General features: G+C 44.9%; 2 protein-coding genes across 2 annotated transcripts; both read right to left on the bottom strand.

The window, feature by feature from the left end:
• Window positions 1-9,100: 9,100 nt before the first annotated feature.
• On the bottom strand, window positions 9,101-13,620 carry LOC122319762. Its single transcript, XM_043207477.1, has 3 exons — window positions 13,539-13,620; window positions 10,821-11,375; window positions 9,101-10,749 (listed from the first exon to the last, which is right to left on the bottom strand). The coding sequence occupies exons 1-3, from the start codon at window positions 13,618-13,620 to the stop codon at window positions 9,101-9,103; spliced, it is 2,286 nt and encodes a 761-aa protein (XP_043063412.1).
• Window positions 13,621-19,042: 5,422 nt separating this feature from the next.
• On the bottom strand, window positions 19,043-21,817 carry LOC122319761. The gene is made up of 4 exons (XM_043207476.1): window positions 20,604-21,817; window positions 20,059-20,507; window positions 19,684-20,006; window positions 19,043-19,219 (listed from the first exon to the last, which is right to left on the bottom strand). Exons 1-4 carry the CDS (start codon window positions 21,815-21,817, stop codon window positions 19,043-19,045), a joined length of 2,163 nt encoding a protein of 720 aa, XP_043063411.1.
• Window positions 21,818-22,579: the final 762 nt, after the last annotated feature.

The raw sequence follows: 22,579 nt of genomic DNA, 5'->3' as shown, positions 1-22,579 counted from the left end.
GAGTTTTTATATTCCGCATCATGCCGTGCTCAAGGCGGAAAGTACGACCACCAAGCTTCGTGTGGTGTTCAATGCCTCCAACCCTTCAGGCAATGGGGTCAGTCTAAATGATATCCTTCATGCTGGCCCGGTCTTACAGTCCGATCTGACCATTCAAATTCTGAAGTGGTGATATTTCCGATACGTTTACAGTGCCGATATCGAGAAAATGTACCGACAGATCTGGGTAGACCCGAAGCATACCCCGTTCCAACGCATTTTATTCCGAAACAGCGAGGGGTACATTCGAGATTTTGAGTTAAAGACGGTAACTTTCGGGATTAATTGTGCGCCCTTCCTGGCGATACGAGTCCTACAACAGCTGGCGACTGACGTGCAGCTCACCCATCCAAGAGCGAGCAAGGTCATTCGTAGTGCAATGTATGTAGACGATGTCCTTTCGGGAGCTGACTCTGCTGAAGATGCTCAGCTCACAATAAAAGAGTTACAGAGTGCCCTAGACTCCGCGGGCTTTCCGTTAAGGAAATGGACATCCAACAACAAAGAGGTGTTAGCTCATATCCAAGCCGATCATTTTCTGAACAGCGATTTCCTTGATCTCGACACTGAAAGTACAGCCAAGACTCTCGGTGTACGGTGGAGAGCGACGTCCGATGAGTTTTTCTTCGTTCCACCAAAACTACCCACAGAAATCTCCCCCACAAAACGCCAGGTGCTTTCCCAAATCGCCAAACTGTTTGATCCAGCGGGCTGGCTCGCACCATTTGTTGTATGTGCCAAAATCTTTATGCAAGAGATTTGGCTTCAGGAGCTGGGGTGGGACGATAAGCTGCCATCTGAGTTGTGCCAAAGGTGGCACAGTTTTCTTCAGAGCTATTCGGTCCTTCATCAGGTCCGGATTCCAAGAAGGGTTTCCTTTCGTCCAGAATTCCGCTTAGAGCATCATGGATTTTGTGATGCCTCGCAGAAAGCCTACGGCGCTGCGATCTACGTGCGCGTAGAGATGGGACATACCACGATGGTACACCTGCTCACCGCCAAAACGCGTGTTGCGCCAGTCAAAACTGTGTCGCTTCCTCGATTAGAGCTGTGCGGAGCTTTACTGCTAGCCGAAATGGCTGAAGCGATCCTTCCTAGCATGCCGATGCTGAATTCGAGTCTCCACTGCTGGACCGACTCCACCATTGTGTTGGCATGGTTAGCAAAGCCAGCTTGCCATTGGACTACTTTCGTTGCCAACAGAGTGACGAAGATCACTCAGTCCACAGAGGCAGCCAACTGGTCACACGTTCAATCCGAACATAATCCCGCTGACTTGGCTAGTCGAGGGGTGGCCCTTCCAGAGCTTGTCGGTAGTTCTCTCTGGTGGCATGGACCCACTTGGTTGCAAAAACCACGCACCCAATGGCCTAGCCAAGGAACCGACCTACCCGTGACCAAGATCGAAAAGCGAGCAGTCAAAGCCCACGTGGCGTATATTCCGAACGAAGACATCCTTGATCGTTTTTCAAAATTGGATAGAGCGCTGCGGGTCCTTGCGTATGTCCAGCGATTTATCAATCAGTGCAAAAAACAATCGCCGCTTTCAGAGATCCGTCTGGAGGCCAAGGAACTTGTCGCCGCCGAACGGCTCATGATTCTCTGCACTCAGCGCAGGTATTTAACTAACGAGTATCGCTGTTTGAGTCAGAAGCTTCCGGTGCCCCCTTCCAGTTCGATCCTCTCCTTAAACCCTTTCCTAGATCAGGAGGGGCTGATAAGGGCATGTGGCCGTGTCACAGCCTCTGAAAGTTTGCGTTACGATGAACGACATCCGATAATCCTCCCGTACGAATGTTCACTCTCTCGGCTTCTGGTAAAGTTCACGCATCTCATAACGCTACACGGAGGTAATCAGTTGGTGGTACGTCTCACCCGGTCCAGATATTGGGTTCCGAGAATTAAAAACTTGGCGAAGGCAGTTATCAATGCCTGCAAGGTCTGCGTTTTCTACAAAAAGAGATTGCAAGTTTAGATGATGGGAAATTTGCCAAGAGAACGAGTGTCATTCTCCCGTCCTTTCACGTACACGGGGATGGACTACGCAGGGCCTTTCGATATAAAAAATTACACTGGTAGAGCATGTCTTATAACAAAAGGGTATGTGTTGGTTTTCGTTTGTTTCTCCACCAAGGCTATCCATTTGGAGCCTACTTCAGATGTGACGACCGAGAAATTGCTTGCGGCGATCGCTCGGTTCGTATCCAGAAGAGGGTGTCCTCGCCAAGTGCAGTCGGACAATGGGAAGACCTTTGTTGGCGCTGCCACATTATTGTCCCGAGATTTTCTCCAGGCCGTTAAAGAGTCTGTGACTGATGCGTATAGTCATCAGCAGCTCGACTGGCATTTCATTCCGCCAGGAGCACCCCATATGGGCGGCCTATGGGAAGCTGGTGTCAAGAGCTTCAAGGCGTTGTTCTATAAATATACAGCTACGCGGAAGTATACCTTTGAAGAATTTGCCACTCTGCTAGCGAAGCTTGAAGCTTGTCTAAACTCCAGACCGCTATCTCCCATATCAGAGGATCCCACTGATCTTCTAGCGTTGACACCAGGGCACTTTCTTGTCGGCGGCCCTCTTCTATCCATAGGGGAGCCCGAAGTAAAGGGGGAATCCAAGACCATATTGAACCGGTGGCAACACTTGAAAGCTCTCCATCGGCAATTCCGCGCTCGATGGAAGGACGAGTACCTTAAAGAGCTCCACAAGCGCAACAAGTAGAAGTGTCCCACCGAGAATATGCGGGTCGGGGACATGGTCGTCATCAAAGACGACAATCTGCCCTCAAATGAGTGGCGACTCGGTAGAATCGACTCCGTCTTTCCTGGAGCCGATGGCAACGTCCGCGCAGTCGACATCCGGACGGCGCGCGGCATTGTCCGGCATCCAGTAGCCAAAACTGTTCTCCTTCCCGGAGAGGCTTTCCGCACTTCTACCCAGTAATCGAAACGTCGTTATCCGTAGTCCGTAAGCCCCGAATCATTCCATTATAAAACATCTTCCTTTGTTTTTTTCTCTTTTCATATTCCACCGCCAAAATCCGTAGGCAATGGCTCCGCGTAAGCAAAACGCTCAAGTGTTGGAGAGCAGGCGGACTCGAGGCACGCAGTCCTACCGGTGCCGAGTCTGCCGGGGGATCCACCCTCTAAAGAGGTGCCAGAGGTTCCTCAAGCTGAGCGCGGAGAAGCGGCTACGGGCAGTTCTTGTCAATAAGTACTGCGCAAATTGCCTTTCCCACGAGCATTCGCAAGGGGACTGCCGTAGCGGTGACCGGTGCAGAACGTGCGATGAGGAGCATCACACGCTGCTCCACATCACCGAGCCTTCCAAAAAGAGCTCCGCTTCTCAGCAGCGTTCGCGCCGGCAAGATCCGCCAACTCGCAGAGCGCTCGCGTCTCCACCGCGCTCAGCATCCTCGTCACCGGAGCCCTCGACTCGTGCAGCACGCCCTGCTCCGTCGCTAGCGACTCTCCTTCAACACCACGTCGTCAACGTCCTTCCAACGGCTTTGATCACCCTGGAGGCGGGTCCGAAGATCGTGGACACCGTGGCGCTCATCGACCCCTGCTCGCCTCAGAGCTGCATCGACGCCACCCTGGCGTCCAGCCTACGTCTGCCGACTACCAAGGTCGGAAAGGAAAGGGTGTGCACGGCGATCCTCTGATCGAAAGTCGTCGAGGGAGCTGCGTTGGATGTCGTCCTTAAGATCGAATCCGGCGTCGGCGTCCGCACCCCCATCCGAGCGATCGACGAATCTGTCGTCGGCCGCTACAAGGATCTTCCGCTGGCCGACAAGCGGTTCTATCTGCCGGCGTCGATCTCCATGATCCTGGGTGCGGATGTCTATGCCAAGGTCATCCAACCTGGATTCCACCTGGTCGCCGAGGGATTGCCAGTAGCCCAGAAGACCATCTTCGGCTGGATCCTGTCCGGCGCCTGCAACCAGGGCTGATTATGTTGCAACGCCAGCGGTTGCAAGGGGGGCGGAATGTTCAGGCCTCTCCCGCTCTCCCTCTCCCGGAGCTTCCCCCCACACCACATTCTCCCTCTCCCGGAGCTTTGAGCATGTCGCGCTCGGCCGTCCAGGCTCTCCACTCCCCGAGTGCAAGAAGTCTCCGCTGCGCCTCCAAGCGCCTAGCTTAGAATAGCATAGCAAAATCGTCAAACGTGTGAATAAACGCCCGGCCGGTCCGCGCCATTACGAAGTTTAAAGTCTTTACTTTTCGCGATCGCCGAGTGGTTTTCTTTCTCACCCCCCACAGCCTAACACCGCCAGCCGTCGCTGCCCACCAGGAGTTTTGCTTCCTTCAGTCGGACGCCCCAGCACAACAATATTTATAATAATAAACTAAGAAAAGAAACGGAAACAGGAAAGTTGAGGAAAAGAAAGTTAGACGGGAAGCAAATAAAAACCCTCAGCGGAGTTTTAATAGTCGAAAAAAAAGGGAAGGGGAAACGTGAATCAAAATCAAAATGTAAACAAAAGATTGCGGGGGCCAGCTCAACGGGAAAAAAGGGGAATTTAGGCGATCTCATAAAACGCACTTGCACAAAAAAAACACTCAGTAACACATTTAAAACTCTAAAAGAAAATTTAAAAAAAAAAGGGGGGGATCGTTTGATGTGAGCTGCAAGAAGAAGAGGGTAATTAGCGTGGGCAGCATGTACTTGTGGTTTGGGGGGGGGCATTAACCTTTTCCACCCGAGGTCCAGTTTGAAGGGCAAATCAAGAGCATGGAGAGCTGTAGGGGAAAATGCAAGAAAACATGGAAAAAGAGAAAAGTGAAAGAGTAAACTTACCATGGAAATTTTTCCATTCCGGTGTGGACCTCGGGGTGGGAAGGTTTCGATAGAGTATGATCGGCAGGCGGAACTATCGATAGGCTGAGGGCCAATAAGTGATGGGTCGCACTGCACTAAGCGCCATGATAAAGTGGCAACCCGGCGTTTGATATGGGGAGGTGGGAACAGATCAGCCAGCTGACAGTATGACCAGAGGGAGCATCGGGAAGACGCGCAAATTTGAATTGGCAGAGGGCGCGCAAATTCAAATTATCAGTTTGCATCAAGAAGGCGTGCAGATTCAAATTCGAAGTTTGAGCCGAGAAAACGTCTACATCTGCGGAGATAAACGTCAACGTCTACGAAGGGAACGGCTACAAGGGAAACGTCTACGAGGGAAACGTCTACGAGGGAAACTTCTACGAGAGAAACGTCTACGGCTACAAGGGAAACGTCTATGTCTACGAGGGGAGAGTCTACGAGGGAAGACGTCTACGAACAGAGTTCAACGGGGGAAGTGTCTCGGGAGGAATTCTGGGCATCTGGATCTTCGAGGGATGCATCGGCGACGAAGGAAACAGGAGGAGACAACCGGAGTTGTCAACCAGACGCGAGTTTCGTTTTCCTTCCCGAAGTAAGGGGGAATGTGAGGAGTTGGATAACTCCCCACAAATAATAATGGGCTGGATAAAAGGATATCGTGGCCGCGGTGTACCTTGGACCCGGTCACGCCATCCAGCCAAAGAAGTAACGGGATCGCGGTGGACCTTGGACCCAGAGGAAAAGGAGACGCCGAGAATTAACGGGTCCAGGGGCCCTATATAAGCGGGCCCCGCAGGTCAGCCGGGATCAGTCAAATAGAAGTGAAACGCAAGTATACATCAGGCAGCGAGAAGTCAAGCAAGGATACAAGCAAGGATTCAAGCGAGGACGAACACGAAGAACAAGAGGAGAAAGTATCAACGGCGCGGACGAAGGACGCGAGGATCCCAAGCAAGCAGGCAGTTTACAAGGAGCAAGATTGCTACGTTGAGACGTTCGGGACTTTAAGTTGCAAGTCTCCGAATTGAGACACAGGTAGCTGAGGTCCTGTGGGCAGCACACGAGTCGAACTAGGCGCCTGTAACGACCCCTGGTTGGGGACATTGAGCCTGGCGTATTGCCCGGCGGGTCCTAACCAAGTCGGCACACACGAGTCCTTATTCGAGTAGACGTGTCCTCGGTGGGGAGGGTCAAGAACCAGACGCATACTGTAGAGTCTACCAGACCGTGATCCGGCGTACGCTTGGTCCGTCTCGTGGCGAAAGTTGCGTTCTGGTGCGACAAGCCGCGAAGGACGCGCAGTTGAACGGCACGGGTGTTAAAGGCGTGCACGCCGAGAAGCCTGCTGTGTCTGCCAGAGTCCGGGAGCAGTCCCGAGAGCCAAGGATTGAACAGCCCCAGCACGGAGTAGTAGGGACTAGGGTGGAACGTTCGTCTGAACTGATCGTATCACGAGAGGATCATTCGTCGGGTACCCGGCGTACGCCTGGACCGACGGTGAGAATTGGGTGAGCGTTCGGTGGACCGGCCGGGACAGAGGAAGGGGCGGGAGGTCGAGGTTGCGAAAGGCATTCGCCTGGAGAACACGGCCCCTGTTCACCCTAGTCTGGGAACGGTGATGCTTCCCACAGCCCAGATAGTTCGACTCCATCACGTGAAACACCCGACATCAACGGCAACGATCGAGCGGGAGCACTGGAGAGGGCGTCAAACCAAGAGGAAGCATCGAGGGAATCATACCGAGGCGAGCAGTATATTAAATTGTCAGTTTTGGAAGTCAATAAACAAGTTTGAAGTCAAGAAATCAACGTTGTCTTCTTATTCACTGGTGGGGCAATCACAACATATAAATTTGGTGGGACTATTACTGAGCTAGCCGCACACTCCAGTAGCGAGCATAAAAGCAACAAAAACAGTTCGTTACAAGCTATATCAAAATACTTCCCGTCAAGCGTGGGCCCCGCGTAGGGCGCCGTACGAACTTCACAGAGCCACCAGAGTACGTTAATTCCTGCAAGGACTCCAAAGCTACCAAGTATTTCATCGTTCCGCTTAATTCCTGTGTAGCACGTCTCGAAATCCTTGCTTGGGAGGATCAACGGAACCGGAAACAAACTACAAGAAAAGACGGACACGATAGACTTGGTAATTTAACCTCGTAGTGGTTTTGTGCAAATTTTGTGAAAAAGTGAGTTGGAGTTTTTTTGTGTAATTTTTCTTTTGGAAATATAAATGTTTATTTTGTTTAGGGAAACCGGGGTCCCACAATAAAGGGCCCCGGGATTTTTTTTTGAAGAACCAAAATTTCTTTTCGGAGGAACCCATAACCTCTTTGAAAGACGTCCACATGTTTTTTGAAGAACACAATATTTTTGGAAAGTATAAATATTCTGGAAGAGTCATACATGATTTTCGGAAGGAATCATAAATTTTATTTCGGAGGCGACAGACTATTTTTGACAAAAACAATTTTGGAAGAACCATTTTTCTGGAGGAGATTGGCTTAAGCAAGAATTGGAGAACGAGAAGAGGGAATCCATCCTTGTCGGGGTGCCTCCACGAGATTGGCCAGCAAGGGCCATATACGCCTCCAAGTTCCTGGTGGTGCGGTTTCTTGGTGGGCCGAGCCCAACCACCACCTGCTAAAATTCAAAATCAATTAATGAAGTATGTATGTAAGACATTAAATACCTTGTTTCTTAAAACCAATGCGAGTTAGTCCCAAGATCAGCGTTTGACCGGCGATTTGTTAAAACAAAACAAGGTCGCGATAAATAAAAAGGATCGAGGATTAGTGTAGTGAATCTTCCATACCTTTCGGCGTCCTTTCTATTCCCATGGAGCTCCTTAGGATTAGGTGACCAAAAAACTCAGCCGTATTAGCGAAGTGAGTTCTGCCAATACAAGGGGGCATAACATTTTTTACTGGCGAGTGTCTGATCCTTGCTTATCGCTAGGCTAGCGCTATTTAGCGCTTTGACCGCTAAATATTTATCCGGCGGTTAATTGGTGAGTCTGGGGCCTAATGAACAAATAGATTTTGATAAAATTAATTAGATGCGAAATGTTAAATATACCTAAACTTACCTGAAGTATTAAAGACCAATTTATAACGATTGTGCAGGGGGGCGGACTTCCTTCTTTGACAAGAATTAAGCACTCGAAATCGGAAAATATGACTTTCGCGTCGCGGAAGTAAAACACTGTTGTTTTCGAATTAAGTTGCACTTTATTGCCGTAGGTTAGTTTTTACACTAACTGGATGTAAATCCAGGAGAGGGCGGCAGAGCGGTGTGGAGACAATTAGCAGACCAAGAGAGCGAGATGAAAGATCATCTGGAGAGAACTGCTCTCTGGTCTGTTAATTGTTACACTGCCATAAAGAAGTGTCCCGTCTTGCCGCACACACGCGTTCGTCGCCCAAATTGGTCGTGGTGAGGCGGAGCGCCGCGGCACTCATTGCGGTGCAGGAGTCCGCTCATTGACTCCACCGACCTCGTATTTCGTGGTGCCAGTATCCAGCACCACTATTGCCGTTGGCAATATATGCAGCAACAGAGCCACGGAAACCACGGATGGCGCGGCAGGCCGCGTAGATCGCACGGGACTCCTGCGTCTTCCTGCCGATGGATGGGCCCTGGAAGCCGACGATTTTGGCGAATATGACGGTGATGGTGATGGAGATGGCGATGGCGATGGCGATGGAGACGTGGAGGCCGTAGAGATGGGCGTGACGTTGGGCGTCGCACCACTGGCAGCTCACGGAGGTGGAGCAGAGTGTGGTGGTTCTGGCCACACTTTTTGCACTTGTCCCCGCTGCGGCAAGCCCCCCGAGTGCTGATGCGCTAGGCAATTCGAGCAGTACTTGTTGATCAGTACTGCTCGAAGCCTTTTCTCGGAGGACAACCTCAGGAATCGGTTGCATTTCCGAAGAGGATGAATCCCCTTACAGAATCGGCAACGGTAGGACTGCGTACCTCGGGAACGTCTTTTTCGAGGGCTTGCGCAGAGCGGGGAGTTGGACGAGGAGCCATTGCGGATGCAGATACGAGATGATGCTAGGCACATGAAAAAAAGAATGGAATAATAGAAAATTAAATAAGAAAGAAACGTTATCAGCTTATGGAATATGTTGTAAGCGCGCGGAATGGTTAGCGACTACGTGTGAACTATTGACTGGGCTGCGGAATAATTTGAGCCTCTGTCGGAAGGAGCACAACTTTATGAACTGGGCGCTTAATAGTGCCCCGCGAAGTAAACACGTCGATGACGCGAACCCGGCTGTCGGCTCCCGGATAGACCGACACGACTGCCGAGTCGCCAATCGTTGGATGGTATGTTGTCCTCTTTAACAACCACCATATCCCCAACTTGGATGTTCCGGTCTGGAGCTTGCCATTTGTTGCGCTTATGGAGTTCTTTTAGATACTCCTCTTTCCATCGCACAGTAAATTGCTGATGCTGGGCCTTCGAATGTTGCCGTCGATTTATAATCGACCGAGCTTCCCTTTTGATTTCGGGCTCAGCTGTGGAAAACAACGGACGCCCGATCAGGAAATAGCCTGGCGTTAATGCCAGAAACTTGGAGGGATTTTCGGACATTGGATTGAGCGGCCGGGAGTTAAGGCATGCTTCAACCTTGGGTAATACCTCTCTATTTGCCGTTTCGCTGATCTGGCTTGTAAAAGCTGAGACCCTGTCATGGTTTGGTGTGCTGGACACTGGGCCTGTAAGCACCCAACCGAAAATGGTTTCTTGACCGAGAAGAGAGCCGCAAATATTTGTTCTTGTTCCGCTCAGCAGCACGGATGGCAATATATCAGCTCCGATCAAAACGTCTATTCGGGAACTGTCAAAGAACGTTGGGTCTGCCAAAGGAAGGTTAGGCAAACCAGTCAGCGCTTCTTTCGGAATCGGATAAGATGGTAGATTGCCTGCCAATTCTGGCAGCACATAAGCTTCTGTATTTAGCTGCAGGCCGGGTTTGGAGGGCGAACTTATCGCGAAATGACACAGCCTGGTCGACTGTGCGGAAACGGTCTGATTCAAACCGGAGACCTTGGCGTTAATGAGACGGAATGGCAGCTTGAGGAGCCTGAATAGGCGTTCGGAAATAAAAGTCGCCTCGGAGCCCGAATCGATTAGGGCGAGAGCCCTATATTTCGTCCCGAGATGGCAAATATCCAGCATTGCCGTGCCTAGCAGCACCGCCGTGGATCCAGCTGCAAAATAGTTTTGCACTGCTGGCGGCTGTCCGGATGAGCTGGTCGTCGCAGGTGCTGCAGGAGGTTGTGTGTTTGCCGAAACGTTAATTGTGGAATGTGGCAAAGGGCTAGGAACGCCCCGATGCAGCAGCGTATGGTGTCGCCCGTGGCACGTAGCACAGCTGTGTGTGCTCGTGCAGTCGCGAAGCTGATGGCCGCGCGCGAAACAATTGAGGCACAGCTGCTTCTTTTTAATATAGCTGCTGCGCGCATCCACGGACATTTGCAAGAAGCGTGAGCACATCCGGACCGGGTGATTCTCTTTTGAACACAAATCACAAGTCTTCGGTTTTGTGCTCACTTTCGCTTCGAAGGAATTGAGTTTTTTGGAAGCTACAGGATTTTTCGAGGCTATACCGCTAATACTCGGTTTCATGTCCTCGATGGCTTCTAGAGTCCGATATCTTTCACTGAGAAATGTGTTCATTTCTTCCCATGTCGGAATATCGGACTTGGATGACAGAGACTGTTCCCATAAGGAAAGGGTCAACTTCGGCAGTTTACTGGCGCACAGGAACACCAACAGGCAATCCCAGTTCTCCGTGGAAATATTGGAGTGCGCTAGCGCTACTAAACACCCTTGTATGGTGTTCTGCAGCTCCTTTAGCGCTCGACCAGATTCTTAGCCAACCGAACTCAAGTTAAAGAGAAGTTTGAGTTGGCTGTTGACCAAAAGCATTTTGTTTTCAAACCGCTCTCGGAGCGATATGCAGGCGGACGCGAAGCCGTCATTGGTAAGCGGGGATTTTGAAACAATCGCTTTCGCTTCTTGGAGTTGAGATGAAATAATTTCTCAACTGGTGTGAGCCTAGGATTATTCACGTAAACTGCCGTGAAGAGATCTCTGAACGTTGGCCATTTTAAATAGTCTCCCTCAAAAACTTCGGTGTCACATGGAGGTAAGCGAAATCCGGAGGGAATATAGCTTTGCGGGTTTGTGGAAGTTGTTGGAGCCGTTGCTTTCTCTATTTGCTCGCTGAGTTGGGCTGCCAGAGTTTCGTACACCGAATAACAATAGTCGTACTTGTTATGGAGAACTGAGGTCCCCGCGCCTGCCGCCGTAATGGTCTCCAGACAAATCTCGAATTCCTTCTTGACTTTGTCCCAGAGTGACCGGACTTGGTCTCGACGGACATTGCATATATGCAAAGAGGGGTTAGAAGGCCCTGGACCATTAAGTCTCGCTTCAAACTGACTGAGACGATCAGTCACTGCGATAAACTTATTGAGGGCTGCCTCTGCTACGTCTGTGGATTGCGAAAAAAAACCCAAGGAGACCAAGTATATTTAGAAAAAATATGCGTTGGGACACGTGGAATGGAACGTAATGCCCGAAGGAGGAAAAACTTCAACACGGTTGAATTAATCCGATCAGAGGAATGGATAAGGCAAAAATAAGGCCTTGAAACGCGTGGAATGGAACGTCTTAAAACTATTTGGAGATGTTCTGAATTTAAAATACAAAAATATCAGAGAGAACAAGTGGACTGGAACAGTTAACTTTTTTTATAAAAAGATTTTTTTTTTTTTTTTGAACATACGCAACAGCAAAAAATTCTTTGGTGCTGCCTTTAACTGGTTGGAAAAAAAGAATTGATTAATTAATTATCTTTATTTATTAATTTATGATTCGACGTATGTTTTTTATTAATTAATCAGTTTTATTTATTAACTGCTGAATCGTATTTATGAATTTGTATTATTAATTTGTGTTTCGTATGTATGTATTTGTATTATTATTTGTGTCTCGAGTTTTCCTTTAATTAATTTGCGCCTTTAGAAAATATTAAAACGCAAAATAAACATATAATATATATATATATATAAAATGGATATTAATATCAACTGGAAAAAATTACAAGAGCATGCATGGATTTGTGATGCGGAATTTTATCGATGCTGTGGTTAGTGGAAAAAAAATTTACATTCTGTTACTCCACCCGGGAGCTTAGAGCCTCTACAATTTCTTGTAGAGGATTCATTATCATTGATTTTCAATCGTACCGGTGATAAGCCAGTAGCGACTTATCCTAGCGGTGGGGTTGCCACCTGGCGCCATCTAGGAGTGACGAAAATTCTATTGATGGGTCCATAGTAACGTGGACGAGGGGGTGTGCGGGTCCGGGGAGCCGAAATTTGTTACTAATGTTAAGTGAGCGATAGAGCATAGAAGTGGTGGAGATTTGGAAAAAGAGACCGTTTCTTTTTTCTCGGGGAGCCTGGGGCTCGACTTGAACCCGGGCCTTCCGGACCGGAGGCCAGCGCTCTACCTGCTGGGCCACCATCCCCCCAATATAGTGTAATTATTATTATTTGGGCTTTGACATACATTTGTGCGTGTACATATGTATATATATTTGGATGTAAAAAGCACTTGGAATAAAACATACTGGGCAACAAAAAATATGTTTGCTAGAGCTGGAAAATCATCGATGGTCGCGCCATTCGATATTTTCGATGTTTTCATAGCGAAAATTCGATAGTATCGATAGCATTTTGCATATTTATTTAATTCTTATCTTATTAAGGTTTTTAGTGCTGTATAAATTACTACAAACAGAAATAAAATGGTCAAAACTATTCTATTATACCATCAACATAAAATATAAGGTATTTCAACAAAAATCAACAAAATTAAAGACATTTTTATATGAATCATGCATTTCTTTGTTAAAATAGCAAAATGTCTGCATTATTCGCCTTAAGCGAAACCCCGGTTACTTATAATGAATCCAACTTTGCTGAACATACGCTCTGACTCCTTTGAGGTTGCGGGAACACAGAAATTTTGGAACGAAAATTTCGATAGTGCCATCGATTGTTTCCCAGGCGTAATGTTTGCCCCAGCTCACGCACAACACTCTTTATTTATTTGTTTATTGCTCTTTGATTTTTAATTATGCTGGACGCATAACGTGCTTACATATATGCAGAGCTTTCGTTCCTTGCTTGCTGCTTAAGTAACTGCACTTGGAATAAAAACACACTGGACAAAAAATATTTGCCCACACAAAATAATTTTAATTTGGGATTTATTGCTCTTTGCACTTTTCACTTGCTGGAAGAGATGTACATATATGTACATATATATATTGAACGTTATAGTATATAGTTACTAAAAACGGGATGCATATATGTATAATGGAATTTATATATATATTGTGGGCTGTTCAATAAATATCACGCGTTTGTTGGCCGATCAATCAAAAGCTTGCGATCTCGTTGCTAGTCAAAATGCGAATGCATGTTTATTGTGTGTATGCATATATCCTAACAACATGTTGCTAAAGCTTAGGGATAATTTACAGATATGCTTATAGATAATTATGTTATGTGTATTTACAAATGTGTGATGTATACATAGGTGCTTATATATATTTGTATGTATATGTATACTACTTATCTCCTACAACTCGGCCTATCCTGACTGGAGTGCTCCTGATCTCCAACATCATCTTCTCTATGTGCCTCTGTCCTCAACCAAGGCTTCATATTGGCCACTGCCCACACTCCTTTATAAGGTATCCTTGACTGTTGGAAATTGTCTACATCTTCCAATATATATCTATCATTTTTCAAAATCTTACTTATTTTATACGGTCCTTTATATTTTGGTACAAGTTTTTTACATATCCCTACATTAGTGTCAAAATTTTTAATCATTACTAAATCTCCTTCTTCATATTTATGTGGTTCTTTTCTCTTTTCATCCACAGCTTTTTTATTATATTCTTGTAATTTTTCTTGGTGTACTCTAGCCGTTTCTCGTATTTCTTCTATATTTCTATCTTCCGTTACTCCATTCAGTTCTTCCAATTCCTCTTTTAGTTTGTCTATTTCTTTACCTCTTTGCGTTACTCCAAATAGCATTTTGCTTGGGTGCTGTTTTATTGATCTTTGAACTGTATTATTAAGTGCATACTCTACTTGTTCTAATACCATATCCCAATGTAACCCTTTCTCTGAATTTACTAGTTTTGCGATCATTGGTCCCAATATACGGTTTACCCTCTCCACTTGCCCGTTTGCTTGGGGAGATCCTGTGGCAATTTTAACATGTTTGACTTCATTTTGTTCTAGAAACTTTTCAAAATCATCTGACGTAAAACAGCTACCCCTGTCTGATACAATACACCGTGGTCTACTATATGCCCTAAAATAGTCTTCCAATGCTATCTTCACCTCCTTTGTACTTGTTGTTTTTGTTGGATATAAACGGACAAACTTTGTGAAACCATCGATCACCACAAAAATATGCTTGTTGGGTCTACCTTTGTCCACAGGACCATAATGATCAACATGAACTACTTGAAATGGCTTAGTCTCTTTTGGTATATTATTTAAGAAACCCTCTTCCCTTCCACTCTTTGCTGAATATGCAATACATTTAAGGCAGTTGTCTACATGGCGTTTAGCTTTATTTTTCATGTGAGAAAACCAATAACTTTTCAATATAATTTCGATCATTTTATTCACTCCAATATGTCCTAACTCATCATGATATTTGTACAGTACATGTCCTTCCATTTCCTCCGGTACTGTCAATAGCAAGCTACCACTATCTGTCTTCCTATAAATAACTCCATTTCTCATTTCAAAATGCTTTTGCTCAGACTGTTGCAAACTATCTCTAATTCTTTTTATTTTTTCATCTTTACTTTGACAAATTATTAAACTTTCTTCAAAAGTGTTAGTATCTATGGCTAATACCTCTACACACCTGCTTAGTGCATCTACATGCTGCATCCTCTTGCCTGGTCTGTGTTCTGGAATGTAATCGTAGTTCTGTAGTTCAAGGACCCATCTATCAATTGCTGGACTTAATATTTTTTTATTCAAAGCCAATGTTAATGCATTGCAATCTGTTACTAGCTTAAAATGTATACCTTGAAGATATATTCTGAAACGTTGCAACGCATTCACTATAGCTAGCATCTCTAGCTTAAAACTCTCGTACCTAGACTCAGCTTCTGTCGTTCGTTTTGAAAAATAAAATACCGGATGTAACTTTCCATCAACTTTCCGTTGCATCAAAATCGCTCCAAATCCTAAAGAGCTAGCATCACAGTGCAATTCAGTCTCATCAGCAGGGTTATATAAGGCTAAAACTGGTCCTTCTAAAAGATTTTTCTTTAATAATTCAAAGCACTCAAGTTCTTCTAATCCGAATTTAAACTCTCTATCTTTTTTTATCAAGTCATACAGTGGTTTTGCTTTTGTCGAGAAATCTTTAACAAAACGTCGAAAATAGGAGCATAAACCCAAAAAACTTTGAACATCTCTTGCTTTCTTTGGTACCGGGAAATCACTGACTGCTTGCACTCCCTTATCATCTGGTTTTATTTCTCCTCCTGTCACTATATATCCTAAATACTTAATTTCCGATTGTAAAAATTCACACTTATCTAGTCTCAACTCCAACTTATTCGCGACCAATCTTTTGAACACCTCCTCTAATACTTTCATATGGCTGGTACTGCTCTCTGTTGCTATTAAGATATCATCCATATACACTAATAGTTCTCCTGACTTTATCATATCTGCAAAGACTTTATTCACAAATCTTTGAAACACTGCTGGAGCATTTCTTAACCCAAACGGCATTCTGAGCCATTCATACTGTCCTAACGGGGTTGTAAAAGCAGTGTACTTAACTGAGTCTTCATGCATAAATACATGAAAGTACCCATTTCGTAAATCTAGTTTTGTAAAAAACTTTTTTCCTGCCAGCTTATCAATCAGATCATCTATAAGTGGTGACGGGTAGTTATCTTTCAACATACTTTTGTTAAGAGTTCGGTAATCAACACACATTCTTGGTTCACCATTCTTCTTTTTACCAATACAATTGCAGATGCATACTCAGAATCGCTCTCTCTAATAAATCCCTTTGCCAGATACTCATCAATTAATTTTTGAACCTGTTCTTTTTCTACATACGATAGCCTTCTAGGAGAATAATGAAATGGTTTTATATTGTCAAAATTTAGTTTCATTTCCCACTTCATTTCTGGTAATTTTGGTCTGCTTGCATTTTCATAACATTTTTTAAATAAACATTGTAATTGATTGCTTAAACTCTGACTACAATTTTTTCCAACACACAATTTTACCTCATCTTTAGCCTCAGGATATTCAATTGGTAGCATCTCAAACAAATTTACATTATCTTCATTTTTAATAGTTTCAGAAACATATTCATCCGTTGTACACTCGTTTTTCTGACATTCATCTGTTAAACATTCATTTTTAAACCACTCATTTAAATTACTCTCATTCTCTTTATATTCATTATTTACACCTTTCTTTTTTATGCACTCATTTGGTAAACACTCATTTTTTTCAAACTCTAAACAATCTTTTGCAAACCGCTCATTTTCTTTAAACTCTAAACTCTCATTTTCTAAACACTCATTTGGTAAACACTCATTTTGGCACTCTTTGTCTAACTTTATACTTTGTAACTCATCTGTCTTATAATTTGGAATTTCAGGGCACTCCTTTTGTATATATTCTTTATCATTGATTATTGAACTTGTCAATTTATAATTAAATGCTTTAATAAAATTTCTTCCTAACACTGCATCATAACTCATCGATTGGTTTGCCACGACAAACATTTCAATTTCAATTTCTCTATATTTACCAGGCATAAAACAAATTATTTTATCGAAGATATTTAATTTACTTTTATTTATACCAAAGAAATAAGAATTTTGTTCATAATTTTTAACAGGTTTTTCAAAAACATCAAAATTGAAATGATTTTTCAGATCGTCAAAATTATCAAAATTAACATTTGTCTTTTCACATTGATTAACATTATTATTGTATTTTTTAAAATATTCACTTAAACATGATATTTTTATGAAGCTGATCGGGCTCCCTGAATCGATGAGACACGCTGCGAAAATGCTAGTATTAATTTTTGCTTTAAATTGTAACTTAAAATACCTTACAAATTCGTTGGTCGACTTCTTCTTCTGATCACATGTAGCAATGCGATGATCCAAGCTGCCACATCCATAACAAGCCCCGTATTCTCTCTTTGGTTTTCGGCACTCTGCTGCGACGTGGCCCAAGGAGTTGCAATTATAGCAGCGGATTGCTGCTTTTAAACGCTGCCCATCGCCTTTCGCCTTCTCCAAATTCACCGATGTCGTTGCCTTCTTCGGGAGTGTTATTTTTTCAAATGCTTTCAGCATCTGAGCCGGCTGCTTGAAACACTGCATGTGTGCCTGCTGACGTAGATGGTCGTCTGGGATGCCCTCTATAATGTTGTCCAGGAGTTCTTCTTCATCCAACTGAATTTGTGAGGCCAGCGAAATTTTTTGGTGATAATAGGCGGCAAAATTCTCCTCTACGAGCCAATTGCGTTTCTCAAACTGCCGTCTCAAGCACATCTTGTTTTGTTTTGTGCCGAATTTTGCCATCATTTGAATTAAAATTTCGTTTATTGAGAAACTGAGTCGGTCATTGGTATCGTACAACCAGGTTAGTGCTTCGCCCTTCAACTTCGTCATGATCAGCAGCCGCAACATGTTGTCGTCTAGGTTGTGTATTTCAGCAACAGTTTTAAGCTGTGCAACCCAAATGTTGACTGGCGACTTGTTGCCAAACTCTGGCAACATGTCTTTGATGATGTTTAGCGACACAGAGCTAGCACTCATCAGCATCATGCTCTCCTTGTTTCCTGCTCCCACTGGTTCTCGCTCTTTTTCGGTATTTTTCAATCCTTCATTCTCCTCTAGTAACTGTTCCATTTTTTTCTTTAATTTCTGTAGTTCGTCATTCTGGCTACCCACTTCGCCTGCTTCTATCTGCTCGTTTTCCATTTTACTCGCACGCAATTCCTCGCAAGTCCAAATTTCGTTGTTGCTGGCGTCGTTATTCTTGGCGTTGCTGCACGTCGGCGCCTGATCGTCGCCTGTTGTGAAATTCTCACTTTGTTCTTCCATTTTTTGTTCAGCTTCTTTTCGTTGTTCTTCCTGAAGCAATTTCACAACTAACGGCGGTTGGCTACCTCGAATCGAAATTGGGACTCGATTTATGCGGGCAACTAATGTAGTTTTAGGACCCTTTGTGGATAACTTAAGGTGGCCCAGCCAATTTTTTAACTGTTCAACTGAGTATTTTCTTGGGTCCACACCTTTCATACCACACACTTGCAAATTGTTCTTTAAACACTTTTAGGATGGTGGAAGAAAAAAGAAAATCGCACTTTTTTTGTAGGTTTTGGGTATTTATCCCACTTCTGAGATTGTGGGCTGTTCAATAAATATCACGCGTTTGTTGGCCGATCAATCAAAAGCTTGCGATCTCGTTGCTAGTCAAAATGCGAATGCATGTTTATTGTGTGTATGCATATATCCTAACAACATGTTGCTAAAGCTTAGGGATAATTTACAGATATGCTTATAGATAATTATGTTATGTGTATTTACAAATGTGTGATGTATACATAGGTGCTTATATATATTTGTATGTATATGTATACTACTTATCTCCTACAATATGTGTGTAGCACTATATTTATCAATTTAAATTTTGCAGCTTTAATTTATTGTAAATGTTTTATTAAGGTTTGGGATGTGGACTGTATTTAAGAATGCTGTTTGTGGGGAAGACAACCAATATGCCACCCTTGTAATTAATCAACGCACGAATAGGTTAAGTTAATTAAAGTATGTTTATTTGGAGCTGCAACTCTTATGTTTTTTCGTTTTGCGCGAACAGTGTGTGTATGTATATAGCGAGTGGGTAATTGCTTTGACTGAAGGTGGGATAAGCCGAAAGCGCGGCCTCTTTATACCGTCGCTTGACGCTTATAGATAACAATCTTAGATAACCAAAGAGAGGCTTGAAGAGCGGATTACAAATAAGTATCTGCAGCGGTACACCTATGCGCACCAGATTAGGTGCCGGCGGTCTGCTCCGAACATACTCCTCCCGTTGGAAGAGGTACGGTTCCAACTTGATGGGAATCGACGGGCAGAACGGCCAGTTTAGCGACGGCTCTCTTGATGATGCCCGTAGCTGTACGGACCATGACTACTCTGACGACGCCGTCCTTGCCGTCCTCGCCGTCCGGCTTGGCCAAGTGGCCATTTTAGTGATGGAATGTTGTCCTGCTTCAGCAACACGATGCTTCCGATCTTGATGTTAGATCCTTCAGAACGCCATTTGCTCCTTTCCTGAAGAAGTGATAAATATTGGCTGCTCCACCTTCTCCAGAATAGTTGCTGCATTTGAGTCACAATTTGCCATCTGCTGAGGCGGCCTTCAAGGAGATGCGTGACATCCGGCTCAGGAAATTTGGTGTAGCTGGAACCCTTTAAGAAATGCCCCGGCTTTAGCACCTCAAGGCTTTCAGCGTTTTCTGAAATTGGACAGAGGGGGCGTGAGTTAAGGATAGCAGAAATCTCGTAGGCAAGAGTTCTCAATTCATCGAGGAATAAGATGGATGGACCAACGACTCTGTAGAAGTGAAACTTGGCCGATTTGACAGCGGCCTCCCATAGGCCACCGAAGTGTGGGGCACGCGGAGGTATGAACTTCCAATCTATCCCGTCCGCTAGGCACGAAGAAGCTATCGAAGCTATATGTTGCTCGCTCAAAAATAATTTCCTTCAGCTCGCCTAACTCGCTCTTGGCGCCGACAAAGTTAGTCGCATTATCACTCCAGATAGTCCGCGGACTGCCTCTAAGGCTGATGAACCTTCTCAGAGCTGCTATGAAGGAATCTGTTGTGAGGTCCTGGACGACTTCCAAGTGAGCGGCCTTCGTGGAAAAGCAGACAAAGACGGCGATGTAGCACTTGTGCGGTGCCTTGTTCCGGGACTCTGCTTTATGATAGAATGGCCCACAATAGTCGACTCCTGTCGTGTGAAATGCTGGGTTAGGGTTGAACTCGATTTGCTGGAAGATTACCCATGACGTGCTCCCAAGTCACAGGCCTCATCCGAAAGCATCTGACGCATTTATTGATGACGCTAGCCACGAACTTCCGACCTCCAATCGGCCAATACCTTTGTCGTAATGTGGCCAGCAACGCCTGCGATCCTGCGTGCATGTATTTTTTATGGAAATACACGATAATTGCTTTGGTGACTGGTTGGTCCTTGGGAAGCAATATCGGATGTTTCGTATCATAGTCCAAGTTTGCGTTTTGCAGTCTTCCACCAACGCGAAGTAATCTATCGGTGCCAAGAATTGGCCTCAGCGAACTCAGCTTGCTCTTCTGTGGACACGGCTTGCTCTGGCTAAGAAATCCATACTCCTTGGCTAAATGAATCTGCTGGATGCTCCTTAGAAGAAGTACGGTCCCCGAGTTGATCTCCTCAACGGAAAGATGGCTATTTGAAGGTAAAGGCTTGGACCTGCAATTCGAAATAAATCGATACACGTACGCAAATACACGCTGCAACTTATCAAACGTGTTAAGGAATTTGCAGTTAACAGAAATGTCAACGCACACGGTTCCAATTAGAGTCGCGGAACGACGCTCTGGAAGATCCTTTGCTACATCAAGCAGGGAAGGCCATTCTGATGAGTTCTGCAAAAGAAATGGAGGTCCATTCGCCCAAAGAGAATGCTCCAGCAATTCTTTAGTTGTACATCCTCGCGACACGACATCCGCCGGATTGAGGTTGGTCGGAACATCAATTTTTGCGATTCGGTTGGACACAAACTCGTTGAACTCCCTAGGAGGCTGCCTAATCCACGCCAACACGATAGTCGAGTCAGACCAGCAATGAAAGGCGCAATCGAGATCTATGGTTTCCTTGACGCTTAAGATAAGCTCTGCCAATAAAAGTGCTGCTGAAAGTTCCAATCTTGGAACTGTTAAGGCCTTCAACGGGGCTACTCTCGACTTGGCGCAGAGTAGATAAGCTCTTGTGCTTTCATTGTCCTCCGACCGCAAATATAGGTAAGCTCCATAAGCTGATGTGCTAGCATCACAGAATCCATGCAACTGGATGGTCGCTTGCAGACGCGTTACGAATCGTGGAAATTTTAAGTTCTGGACGATCGACAACTGAGAGGTCAACTCCCCCCATGACGAAAGAATGGGCTCTGGCAATGCGTCATCCCAATCCACATTAGACTTCCATAGAGATTGCAAGAAGATTTTAGATTTGGTAACAATTGGCGTTATTAACCCGAGAGGATCATAAAATTTGGCTATAGTTGACAACGCGATCCGTTTGGTGACTCTATGACCTGACGATATCTGAGAAAAATTGAACAGGAACTGATCAGAAGAAGGATCCCATGCGAGTCCCAATGCCTTGGCGATATCTGATCCATCGTGAAATTTAATAAGCTGCTCTTTATCGCCGTCTGACTCTCCTTTGAGGGCAGTTAACTCATTCAAACACCATTTGCGGATTGGAAAATGTCCTCGCGACAATAGATTCTTTACCTGACGACGAATTTCTCTCACCTCTTCAGTCGTTTCGCCCCCAGAAATTAAATCATCGACATAGAAATCTCTACGAACAATCTCTGCTCCAATTGGAAACGATTCCTCTTCATCATAAGAGAGCTGATGCATGGCTCTTATAGCCAAGAAAGCAGCTGGCTTTGTTCCATAGGTCACCGTGTTTAGTTTGTAAACACTCAACTCATCCGATGAATTTTCTCGCCAAAAATCATCCGGGTACGAAACACGTACGCAGCGGTACATCTTGCAGATGTCTCCACAAAGAGCTACTTTAAAGAATCTGAAGCGAAGCAATATGTTAAAGATTTTTTTTTGAATGGTCGGCCCTGCGAGAAGTAAGTCATTCAAGGAGGTACCAGAAGTCGTTTTAGCAGAACCATCAAAGACGACACGAAGCTTTGTGCTCGTGCTCTCATGCTTATGTACACAATGGTGAGTAAAGAAAAATTGCGGTACCGTAGGATCCTTTGCTGCGAGGGACATGTGTCCTAAGTTTATATACTCCTTTAGAAAGGACGAATAGTGAACCTTCAGGGCTGGGTTCCTATCTAGCTTAGCTTCCAAACTCTTGAAACGACGACGAGCCAGGGAATAGGAATCACCTAATGATTCGAATCCTGAAGCGGACAAGAGGCGAACAGAGTATTGACCATTCTCAAGCCTAGTGCAGTTTTCCTTAAAAAGTTGTTCGCACCGCAAGTCCTCAGGCAACAAAACTGGCTCCGCTGAGCTAACGTCTTCTATTTACCAAAATCGTTTTACAATAGCAGTAAGCGTTTCATCATCAGAATGATTGACTGGATCCTTAATAACGGCAGCTAAAACAGACTTATGATTTGGAATGCTTGATATCCCTCCAGAAACGATCCAACCAAGCTTGGTGTTCTGCAGAGTTGGCAAGTTGTTTTCCAAATGAATTTGCCCCATAGTAATTATTTCGAAGAACAGACCAGCTCCAATTAAGAGGTCAATACGTTGTGAATCGTTGAAATGAGGATCCGCGAG

Source organism: Drosophila ficusphila, unplaced genomic scaffold, assembly GCF_018152265.1.
Source record: "Drosophila ficusphila isolate 14025-0441.05 unplaced genomic scaffold, ASM1815226v1 contig_106, whole genome shotgun sequence".
NCBI classification, from domain to species: domain Eukaryota; kingdom Metazoa; phylum Arthropoda; class Insecta; order Diptera; family Drosophilidae; genus Drosophila; species Drosophila ficusphila.
The sequence above is the reverse complement of the archived record's forward strand: the minus strand, read 5'-3'. Positions and strand labels throughout refer to the sequence as shown.